At 40.8% G+C, this 12,635-nt stretch overlaps 1 protein-coding gene across 1 annotated transcript in view; it reads right to left on the minus strand.

Annotated features, from left to right (window-relative positions):
• The window catches only part of SEC62 (SEC62 homolog, preprotein translocation factor), a 30,715-nt gene extending 30,067 nt beyond the window's left edge, over window positions 1–648 (minus strand). Inside the window, exon 1 of the mRNA XM_044434528.1 lies at window positions 578–648. Within this exon, the coding sequence (XP_044290463.1) occupies window positions 578–613 (36 nt within the window). The 5' untranslated portion in view covers window positions 614–648. The remainder of the gene's footprint in view (window positions 1–577) is intronic.
• Between the last annotated feature and the right edge of the window lie 11,987 nt (window positions 649–12,635).

Below are 12,635 nucleotides of genomic sequence, written 5' to 3' on the forward strand. Positions count from 1 at the left end.
GGCTTCTGCCCGAAGGGAAAGCTCAAAAGGAAAACAGCTGGGAAGCAGAAGCCAGGAGAACGGCTTTGTGTTGTGATGCGAGTGTAGGTGGGGTGATGCACAAATGCACCCTGATCAATGTATGGCGGGGAGAGCTCGATGGTGAAAGAGAAGTAGGAGGTGCGGCTGCTTATATAGGCTCAGCGGGGTTTTTCCTGGAAGAGGCGCTGGGCTGTGGTCTTTGCGGGGAGGGGTGCCGTAGGGAGCTGCGGCGAGTTATGTACATATGGGGCGGCTGAGGGGCCGCCGTGCTCAACCGGGGGTGATGAGGAGAGCACGGGAGGCAGGATCGGGGCGTCCAGAGGGAGCGCGACAAGGGGGGCCGGGCGCGGAAGAGCGGGGGCGCAGTGACGCGCTGGCCCTACAGCGAAAGCAAGAAGGGGTGGACGCCGCATAAGGGGGCCGAGAGGGGAAGGAGGAGGAGGAGGAAGCCAGCCGGAGGAACGCTGGAGGGTAGAGGGGGATGGTGGCAACGCGGGAGGTGGGGAGGCAGGGAGAGGCGGTGGGGAGGGAGGGAGGAGAGGAGCGAGTGCGGTACCTGGATCCGCTTCCTGTGTCTCCTCCGCTCCGCCATGTTGTCCCCGTCTGGTCTCCCGGTGACGTGGGGCTGAGCCGGCGGAGGGGGAGGGGGACGCGGCGCGCGGGGGAGGGGGGAGGGGCGGCAACCTCGCGAGAGGCCGCGCGAGGCATTATGTAACTCGCGGGGGGGGGGGGCGCGGCGAGGCGCCTCGCGCAGGCCTCCCTCGTTCGGCGCTCGCCGCGGGCGGTCGTCGCGAGGACGGACCGGGGGGGGGGGAAGGGAGGCCTGTCGGGGGCGGGCGGCAGCTGCGCGGCGGAAGGGCGACGTGGCCTCCTCCTCCTCCTCGCGCTCGGTCCGGGCCGCGTGCAGACGTGGCAAGCTTGACTTCGGAACTGGGCCGACTGGTATCCCTGAGCGTGTGCAGAGTTCCCAGTCCCGCTCAGTAATCACAATAGGCTTTAAGAAAAGCAAGTGTTTTCTAAAACTGGCTTTGTTAAAGGGGGAAAAAGGATGGTAGAGGGTTTTTTTTTTACCCTAGGGTGCAATCCGATGAGGTTTAGGTTTGTTTTAACTTGATTTTATTTTATTTTTTCTGCAAGGAACCCAAGGTGGCTTGCATAATCCTACTCTCTCTTTAAATTCACAGCAACCCTGTGAGGTAGGCTAGCTTGAAGTCAGGCAGCTGTTCATAGCTGAGTCTCCTAGACTCTGGCTTCCTTTGTCTCTGTAAACCACCTTAGGAGTTCTTGCAGTCAAATGTGATCTTTAGCGGCAATAATTAAATGTTTTTAAAAGGCACAAAACAAGATCAAACTTGCATGGGGACCGGGAGTTCGTTTGGCTTGTTTGATTGAGAGGAGGGTCAAAGGAATATAGAGGCTACTTATTGTGGGATGTTTGATGATGAAACACTGATTTTTATATTAAATAATTCCTGTGTGGAAGGTAGTATGAAGTGGTAGGAAACCTGTATATAGATTCTTCCTACATGTGACAATAACAGGTATTTTTCTATTTCATGCAAGTGACTTGAGGACACAGTGATTATATGCACCACAAAGTCCATGTCCTGTGATGTGCCCAAGATCTTAGGAATTTTTTAATGGCTGTAGTTTAAGATGGTGCTCTGTGGTGTTCCCTATTACACACGTCATGTAACTATGAGAAGGTCTGCATATGTTAGGGTGCCTGTGACTTGCCTGGGGCTCCTGGCTTACACGCATGCCAATAATAGGTGAGGAATGCCGGGAGTTATAGGGCTTCCTTTTGTCTAAACATGCATAGGATTGCACTTCATTTACTTAATCTCCTGAGTCGGGGGAGGGGGTAGGATACTAGCTCCTTTTTCAAAGTAGAGTGTATTTTCTTTTGCAGGCTGTTTCTTCAGTAAACCTGCTGAAAATTGGAGTTCGATGCTGAAGAACTGCAAAATAAATCAATTTCAGGGAACACTTCAATGAGAATTTAAATGGCAACCACTTTAACATAGATTAGTTAATCTTTAACATAGATTAGTTAATATGGTTGTCTTTGACAACCATGGTAAAACCTGTTGTTTGTTATTTTTCCTTTAAAATCTAGATTTTCTGTGGTCCAAAGAATTTGGTTAGTAACTTCCTAGTCCTAAGAGAATTTGTAAAGAAGTTGAAAATAGTTTTAAAGATAGAATTTCTATCTTTATGCTACATTGCATAAACATTTCTTGAAACTTATTTATTAATTTCTTGTGAAACAGGCTGTGTGTGTGATTTATAGAAAAATTACTTGACATAAACTTGCCAGTGATTCTACATGAAAAAGGATGCTAGGGATTGAGATGTACAAAGCAAGAATATGGAGTCACCATTGTGACATCACATGACCATCGATGTTCTCCATTGTACTTCAGTGTTTATGTCCTCAGTCATAATGGCAATAGAAATAATAGAAAACCACAAATAGCTAGTATTAGTACCTGTAGCCATTCTCATTATTATTACATTGTAACATTTAAAGCCCTGAACAGTTTGGGGTGAGATTACCTGAAGGAACACCTAATTCCATATGTTCCTGCCTAGACCCTCAGTTCTTCTGCTGGGGTCCATCTTAGGGAACCACTGGCAAAAGAAGAAAGTGGGGGGGATAAAAACTAGGAGAAGGGCGCACTGCACTTCATCTTTGGAACATGTTTCCCAAGGAGGTGTGCCTGGTGTTCTCTTTTTGGCACCAGATGAAGACCTTTTAATTTTCCAAATATTTGAATAGATCTGTTTTTATTCTGTTTTTATTAAATTTGCTGCTATGCTGTGCATTAATTCTATTTTAACTGATGTGGCTTGTCCACTTTTGCTGTACTGGTGTTATTGTTTTTGTTCATTTAACTTTGATTATTGTATTTTTATTTATATGTTTTTAAAATGTTAAACCACCCAGAAAGCCCAAATGGGCTATGGGGTGGTATAAAAATGTAATAAATAAATAAATTTATTCTGAGAAAATAAGTTAGTTTGAGACTTAAGTAGGTCCATTTTGTCAACTATAAAAAATAATAATAATTTAGGATGGGTGATGTGGCCACAGTAATTATGCTTACTAACTTGAACCAGATTTGGTATATAGGACTCCTGTAGCATGAGGAAGAGTTGATCCGATTTTGGCTGGAAAACCTTAATAAAAATAGGGGAAATTGTAGATTATTATGGCAGTTTGACAGAGAGGCACACCATGCATATCTCTGCAGTTAATACTGACATTGATATGAAACTTCATTCAAAAGATTGCTATCAAATTCTCAAAACGGTGGTGTAAATTTCACCAAAAAATCCTATTGCAGCCTGTAAAAACAACAACCCTACACTCTGAAACACACTGTGTTACAAGAATCTTATTATTTTATATAGGGCTGCCATGAATACAAAACATACATACATTTCTGCATAAGTCAAGTGGGCTCTATTCCAGATTTTTAAATGGTAAACATCCTTACTATTATTTTCAGGGCTGTGGAGTTGGAGTCAGAAGCAATTCTTGAGCTATTGGAGTCAGGGTCAGGAAAAATGAACTGCTCCCCACTCCTAGTACATTTAAATTGACATATAAATAATATGTTAAAATTTCCTATTTCACAGATAATAATTTGAGTAACCTGTTTTTTCAGGTTATATTTTCAGGATATATTTTAATTTCATATATTAGCAAAAGTAGCACCCCATGAAAAGATTCACAATGACAAAAAAGTGTCAACAAAGTTGGCTGTTTTTGAACACTTTACAGTAACAACAGTTATGAAATATGTGTGTCAATGTATTGTAGAATATGATTGTGAAAAGCATATGTTGCAAAATTACTAGTTTTTTGGTTCTAATAAAAATGCACTTGTAATCTTCTACAATATAATTTTACTTCATTTAATGTACCCTGAATGGTCATAGTTTTCATTTTCTAAGTATTGTCTTTTGTTTAAAATTTAATGATACTGAATGTTTGTAATGTCTCAAATAAAAAGGCCACAATGGCATCGCTGTTGCTTTTAGACCCAAACTGTAAAAGGTTAGGGCGCTAAAGTAGCGTGATGCTTCACACTGGCAGTGATTAAATGCCTTCCAGGTTGAGTGCTTTCAATCAATATAGGAAATAAATAATTAGTATATGCCTATATTGATACATAAATAAAGGAGTCTGCATCAAAGTTACCATTAAATGAGAAATTGGAGTTGAGGGTTTTATGACACCACAGCCCTGGATATTTTATTGTAGTAGAAATGCAGTATGGCATGCCATGCGAGGCTTTAGAAAGAAGAAATACATCAATTTTGCTATAGCAGTGTGATATTTGCTTCAAATGTTTGTAGTTTACAGTAACACTTTCTAGTTTTTCCAAAACAAAGAATTTGTCATTGTGTTAACCAGAGAAATAATGATGTTAACTTATGTAACAGTTTTTTGAAACTGAATTTTTAATCTGAACTAATTTTGGGGAGTCATAGAAACAAGTATCAACCCCTAGTCCATCTGGCATGCTTATATTTCAAAGTTCCAACATGAAGCTCAGGGGAAAGTTTCTTGTCTCTAATCTTTAATTAGATTACAGTTTAAGTAAATCTTAAAAATGGCATTAAAAAACCTTAAACCCATATGTTCTTATTAAAAAAAATCACACAACACAATCTTGGAATAAAAATATGCTTGCATAGAGGACCATAATACTTGACAGAATACCTCTTCCACCTTAATCCACACAGATATCTGGGACTTTTTTCTGAGTGTCAAGGGAGGCTTAGAGACCAGCAACAAGAGGGAAGGGTTCCTCAGTGGGGGCCTCCCGTTTATGGAATGATCAGTTTACTGAAACTCGCCTGCCTCCAGCCTCATCATTGTTTTCGCACCAGATTAAGATGGCCCCTTATGCTGAGGCTTTTAAAGAAGTGCATGGATATGAAAGCACTTGAAGGTACTAGCCATCCCAGATGTTGTATAGGTCCACTCTTCTAGATAAGTTGTTTTAGCTGTTTTTAATTTTGCTTTTAAATATTAGTATTTTGAAAAGATTTTATGGAATTTTATTGTATTGTTTTTGTGAACCATTGTTAACCTCCCAGAGAATTCCAGCTATTGGTGTTGCTATGTGCCGTCATCTCCAGCTTATGGTGACTCATTGCACACTATAGAAATAAATGCATGAAAATAATGGTAATGAAAATAAGAATAAAGCTGTGTATCCATCTCCTTAAACCCACGGACTTTCAGAAGTGTTATTCCATAAAGAAGCAGATATGGAGAGTGCAGCATTGAGCCAGGCCATTTACCTAGATTACCAGATACTTTGGCTACTTCTGCTGAAAGCACAAATCAGGAATGATGAGGTACTTTTACATCATGATTAGGTACCTTCTGATTAGGTGCCTTCATTTCAGGTCACTGGAGCAAGAATAGTATATATTGCTCTTAGAAAAAGTGTGACTAAAAGTATAGAAGTAAGCCATTATCTTCTTAAAAATAAAACTGTAAAGGAATATCCGATTTGTTGATGTCTGAATATATCTTAGAGATTTGTGGATGTTTGCGTTATAGTGGTTGTACCCCACCCGAACTCTCAAGAGTTTAACCCCCCCCCCTTGATTTCTGCTGGGGATGTACAATCAAAAGAACATTTACAGTTTATTCTGACATACAGGAAATATGTGCAGCATGTAGGCAGTCCCTGAAGGGACTACAAAGATGAGGTTTATACAAGATGCTTTTGTAACATGCACAGCACAGTTTGTGAGGGGTGGGGGATCACTTACACAGTAGCTAGAGACACATTAGAATAAAACAAAAGGGATTAAGGCAACACAATACAAACAACCTTCAGGGCAGCTAAATGTTACAGTCCTTTTAGGACAGTAACATTAGCATTTCTAAGGTGTGCATGGGAAGCAAGACTTGTAATATGGGTTGGAATTCCATCTTGAGTCTAAACATTTTCTTATAGTGTCAGGCTTTTTGTGGCCAATTTATGGCAAAACTTTTGCTCATTCTGTCCTGACAAAAACCATAATGTTATTTTGTCATTAAATAAAATCGAAATGCTTCAGAGCATTTCTGGCTGTTCTGTGTGTAGCAATGAAGGGTAAGGGGGAGAGAGGAAACATCCAGAGTATTTGAATATTTAATTTTGAGGCAGCTAAGTGTTCATTTCCCATTTCAAAACTATGCTGCCTTCAGGTTATCACTAAACCTCATTCTGGAGTATGCATATACTTGAGTAAAAATGGACCTGTGAGAAGACTTTCTAAAACATGGTATTCTAAAACTATGCTTCTCACCTCTTTCCATGTGTGTTGAGCTTTTTAAAGAGATTTCCATTTAAGAAATTGTCTTGGGAAGTTACTGTGGAATGCAACACTATAACACAATTATTTTCAGTTTTCAGACACTGATTCATTTTCTACAGTCTTCTATTTGAAGAAGTAACACAATTTTGCTATAATATTGTAGTGATGGTTTCTCACAAGTTTTTGAACTTACATTGACATAAGTTCTCATTCTGTAGTACAACATCAGTAGAACTCATTTCAAACATTATGCCTGACCACTGCAATTCTTTTGCAGAAATAGTCACTTTCTAGAGGTGTACTGCTACTAAAGAGGAAGAATTACAGTGATAAGAAACAGCAGTTTATAACTGAAGCACCATTTTGGAGAAGTGGTTAGAAGAACTTAAGTAATTAACGATAACCCACAGTCTTGGTGAAAGATCTATTTATACTAGGTTGTGAAAGTTGGGTTTTAAAGTATTCTTGTTCATACAAAAGAGGAGCATATTTGGTTTATCTACTTTGGGTAAGGCATAACATATTCCACAACAGATAATGCAAAACTCTAAGTGTTTCATTCCAAGCTGGTATATATAAGGGAACTTCTGTTTGTCAAACAGTTTGCAATTTTGGGCTTAATCTACTTGTTTCCACCAGATTAGCCAATATGAGCAGTGGACAGTGGATGACAATTCACATTGCCTTTTAAAATGATTTTTCAGGGCTAGTATATTATTTAAGAAACCATTTTCACCAGGTGTTGTGGAAGTGTTCCAGAGCTGGGGTGCCACAACTGAAAAAGTTCTCCTTCTAGTAGCCATTCACCTCATTTCCCTTGGAAGGGGCTCTCACAGAAGGACCCCCAAAAGGTGACCTCAGGATATGAGAGGAGGCGAGCCTTCAGGTAACCTGGCTCCAACTCATTTAGGGCTTTGAATGTTAGTAGTAGCATTTTGCATCAGACCTGGACTTCAGCTGGCAGCTTGTGTAGCTGAAAGAGGACTAGCACAATGTGTTCTCATGAGCCAATCCCCATTAATATTCTTGCTGCCCAGTTTTGCATCAGTTGAGGGCTCTGGACCATTTTCAAAGGCAGTCCCATGTACAGCCCATTGCAGTAACCTAAACAAGAGGTTACCAAAGCATGGATAACTGTAGCTAGGCTCTCTCTGTCCAGATAGGGTGGTAGTTAGTGTATCAGCTTTAGCTAATTAAAGGTGCTCCATACCAGAATCCACTTGTGCCTCAGGTGAGAACTCTGGGTCCAGGAGCACATCCAAACTATGAACCTTGGGGGAGTGCAACCCCATCCAGAATCGGTTGGATATCACCCAACTAGACAGGTGAAAAACCCATTAAGAGCACTTCCAACTTGACTGGATTGAGTCTCAGTTCGTTGGACCTCATTCAGTCCAATCACCATGCTCAGACACTGATTCAGCACGGCCACTGCCTCACCTGGCTTTGATGAAAAAGAGAGGCAGAGCTGAGTGTTATCTTCATATTGTTGGTACCATTGTCCATAGCTCTGGATAACCTCCCCCAGCAGTTTCATGTAGATGTTAAACAACATAGGGGATTTTAAGCCTACAGATGATTATTTTACTTGTTTGTATGTAAGCCACTCCAGAAATCTTTGTGGCTGAAAAGCAAGATATGCAGAGAGATGTGAGGAGACACTTAAACATACTTTATTGTTGTAAGGTTCAAAATAAATACTAAAACAGCTATAGGAGTAAAAAATATTTATGCAAATCTTACACAATTGTCACATTTGGATGATGGAAAGTTTGTTTTAAGCTTACGCAAGCTTCAGAAGGATCAGAATTGGAAGGAGAAGGGTGTGAAGATCAGAAGCGGCCCTGGGAATGTGGGACTTGCAGACACTGAGATGGGGGAAGTGGAGATGCTTATCTCAAGGCCAGACTCCTGGTAGGCAGGCAGTCTCTGGGAATAACCAGGATATACATCTGGTCAGAGGGGACGCAGAACAGAGGAGTTTCTCAGACTCAGGAGAGGTGAGCACAGCTCTTGTCCCCATGATGCATCACCAGCAGAGGAGGGTGACCCAATTTAGAGGACAGGCACATGGAGAGGAGGTGTGCTTGATTTCAAAAGGCCCCTCCCAAAGGGATAGGGCCCAGGTATGTTCATAAGGACAGTTCCTGGGGGTGAATAGCAAATTGGTTTTAACAAACCACTCTGTGCACGTTCACTCAGAGCATCGTTCTGGGAGCTTTGTGTTTTTTGTCCAATAAAGGATACTTTGCAAGGAAAAATGTCTGTGGCATTTGAATGTGCAAAAGAAGAACCTTGGTTCCCAACACATGTTGCTAGCCTACAGGGGTTTTCACAAGTGCATTTAGACCATTTTGGAACACATTTGCAGAACAATGCAACCCTCATCATGTTCATCTGCATGAATTGGTTCAACGCCATGTGAAATAGCAGAAATACAAAGTCTGCACATTCTGGCTGGGCTTGGTATGCATTCACAGTAGTCACAAAAGCTCCAATCTTGTTCTGAAAAGGCAAAAAATGTGCATTCATTTCCAATCTGCTAGCAGAATGTGTGTATATGTGTAACTCTCATTCCTCAGTGCATGAAACTGACAGTGCGACTCAACATGTGCAGCTTAGCACTTTTTTGAACTCTAGAAAGATTTCTGCTTTGATACAGAAGCTTTTCACTACTTGATACCAACCAGTGGAAATCACAGAATAGATACAAGAATATCTCTAGGGAATTACTTTTAAATACTGTGGATCATTTAACTGTTGGAAAGAAAGCAAGTTACAACTTGGTGTGTATGCAGCTTCCCTATTACCGTTCTTATGTTTACTTAAGAAAGCTATATAAAACCTAGGCTTTCATGAGGCCTCTTAAAATAGATCATTGTCATTTCAGAATCTGAGAATCCAAAGTATTGTTTTGATGACTCTTCTCTGAGCTGCACAACAGTCGGGGTAGTTGTTGTAGAAACAGTTTCCTTTGAAGGAAAGAACCCTTGAGACATTTAATAACTTTGCTACAAAACTGTTTGTTTACAGCTGTGCAAGCTGAGATAAGGATATAGCAAGCCACAGGTGTTCTTGTTTTAAAGGAACGTCCTTGGAGGCCACGAGGTCCATGGAATTCAGAATGCATGACCTTCAAACTAGTTCTTGAGTCTCCTTTCCCTATAACTCAGCCAGATTATAATAAGAACTAAGCAATGCAGGTTGGGTGGGCTAGCAGAGGTTTATCTCCATGCTGAATGGATCTGTCCAATTCCTGAAACAAAGTTTTATGGGGATCAACCTTACAGGGTCACAAAGATTAAGAGAATGACCCTATGCCCCCCTAGTGATTGTCCAGGGGCCCATAGGATCCATTGCATTCCCAGATCCGAGGTTGGAAATGGAGCTCTGATTTCAGCACTGAGAATCCATGTGCTAGTCCCTCTCCTCACAATGCAGCAGGTGCAGAAATAACCACACTAGCTGCCTCTTCGAGGTTCAGAAATCAATTTTGAAAAAGTGGTAAAAAAAAGGGAATGAAACTGGGATTGTTGAAGTACCAAATATCATGGCAGCACTTCGGCCTCCTTCCCTACCCCTACGAAGCATTTCAACCAGATGACCAAAAACAGTTCTGTAGCTAAAATGCAGGAGAGGGGAAGTGGAAAATGGCTTGCTTATTTATTTATTTGTTTATATCCTGCCTGTTTTCCTACAAAGGGCTCAAGGCAGCTTACATCATTCTCCTCCTCCATCTTATCCCCACAACAACAGCCCTGTGAGGTAGGTTGGGCTGAGAGCCTGTGACTAGCCCAAAGTCACCCAGTTGGCTCCATGGCTGAGCGGGGACTAGAACCCAGACTTTCTGTGTCCCAGTCCCATCCTCTTAACCACTACACCACACTGGCTCTATTATGCCTTCTGTTCTGCAATGATGTTCTTCAGTCTGGGAGCTTATGAGCATCAAGGGCACATCTGAAGAGATTACAACCTAAAGGTGCAATTCTATGCATGTTTAGACAGAAGAAGAACCTAAAACTCCCAGCATTCCCCAGACAATTCTTTTTAAACATTCATTTAAAATACCTATGTAAAATAATGATCACAATAATTTTATAATAATTTATAAATCAGTCCTTTGAGAAAGAAAATGTTGTATAAACTTGTTTTCAGGAGAAAAATACTAAGACATTTCAGACAACTCATGCCCTATCCATCACGATCCCATGGACTTCAGACAGATACAATGATCTAAATAGTGAGCAAGAAGGCAATAGACAAATAATTCAAAATCATGAGATTTTTATATATTGGTAACCTTTTTGATTATCCGGAAATTAGGAAAGCAACAAGCTAAAGTTTCCAGTTCAGAGAAAATGGTGAACAAACCATGTCAGAAGTTCCTTAGTCTGTTGTGCTAAGTGATCACTTGCTTATTATATATGGCAAACCAGATTGCTTAAGGTCATGTGCGAATGTGGCCATCATGATGAACTTTGTGTTGGATAAATCACTTGTTTACATGATACTGATACAATTTTGTTCCATACCTACACTGTCTGCACCAGCTTCTCCAACCTGGTGGCCTTCATACCTGTTAGCCTATGAATCTCATTATCCAACTCTTATGAGGGCTTCAGGTTAGGGAAGATTGGCCCACACAGATATCTATGTGCAGATGTCTGTCTATTTATTACATTTATATCCTGTCTTTTTTTCTTTTGAAGAAGTCAATGCAGCTTGCATCATTCACCTCCCGCTGCTCTCATTCTTATCCCCACAACAACTCTGTGAAGTAGGTTGGACTGAGAGTCTGTGACTGACCCAAATTAACCCCATTGTCTCAGGTCGCAGATCACCTGAGTCCCAGTCTGGTGCTCTTAACCACTATACCATACTGACTCTCTATGTGGGATCCATTTCGTTTACTAGCCTACAGTAACACCCAAAGAGCAGATTTTCTGCTATATTAATCTGTTGAGAAGCCCAGACTTTTTAGCTCATATCATGGATACATACTGGAGGGTTTGGTAATGTAACAGGAGAAAGGGCCACAAAGAATTATGGAATAGGTATTTCTTGGATTATATTGAGCCAACCCAGCTTGGTGTCACATTACTAGAATCTTTCCTGCTGTATTTGACCTTGATGATCAGGGTACTTAATGCATTGTGCCAAAACAAAACCCAAATTCTGTGCTGGAGCTGCAAATTCTTCAATAAAGCCCGTGCATTTTTCACCAAATGCTAGGTGTCCTTCATATTCATTAACTAATCTGCCAGGCTAGGCTACAGCCTTATGAATATTTGGTTTATTAAGGATGTACTTTTGGAAATAGCATTTCTGATGGAATAAAGAAGCATCATGGAGATGAACATGCTAGATGTTTGAAAGCTAAGTATTAATTTAGATAATGAATTCTAGAGGGAACTGTGTGGTTACTGTGAACAAATTTAGGGTTATTCTATTTATTTATTTAGAAAATTTCTAGGACGCCCCATTCGCCAAAGCCTCAGGGCGGCTTACAGAATGTCATGCATCAGATGAGTTATGAGTTTCACTGGATATTTTTAATGATGTAATCAGAATATAAGCTAAAAATAATGGAATGATTGATTGGTAATGAGTTTAATTCAGCACAGCCCTTCTGCAAATAGAAGGACCCTTCCCATTTCACGGAAGGGACCTTCTGTTTGCAGAGTCCACCAGAACCTCCTACTCATGTGGGGGTGGAAAGCAGATTTTTGTCAATTATCTCTTTTTGCTGTAGCCTCCCACATTGGTACAGATTTTGGGAGAAATCAATGGACAATGGGAAAATTGGTGAAAATTGCCTCCCCACAACATGCATGCGTGGGAGTGTTCCAGGAATAGAGCAATGTTCTCAGATATATAACTTGAACTGTTTAACCTTATGCTCTGAAGATTGTTTAGTTGTGTGGTGTCTACATGCAGCAAGAGGAATGTACACAGACTTTCTTTTCATGTTTCTCTCCCCCACTGCATCCCCAATCCAACAAAATAGCTAGAGATATGTATTGTGGAGGACATCAGAATCTCTCCTCATCTTCAAGTATAACAACTTTCCTCACAGTCCTCTCTCCCCTCAGTGAATGTTTTTCTGTATTCATATTTACTAAAAAAATTATATTTTGTAATTGCACAGATGTATGTGTTATTTTTTAAGAAAGAATGTGATAAATTGTACCAAAGTCATTTCACATCTCCAAATTTTACATGTCTTCTAGAGACCCACAGGTGTCCTTTGTTGCAGCTCCAGTTCTACTGGATGAGCAGTT

Source organism: Varanus komodoensis, unplaced genomic scaffold (genome assembly GCF_004798865.1).
Source record: "Varanus komodoensis strain SLA01 unplaced genomic scaffold, ASM479886v1 scaffold28, whole genome shotgun sequence".
Classification (NCBI taxonomy): domain Eukaryota; kingdom Metazoa; phylum Chordata; class Lepidosauria; order Squamata; family Varanidae; genus Varanus; species Varanus komodoensis.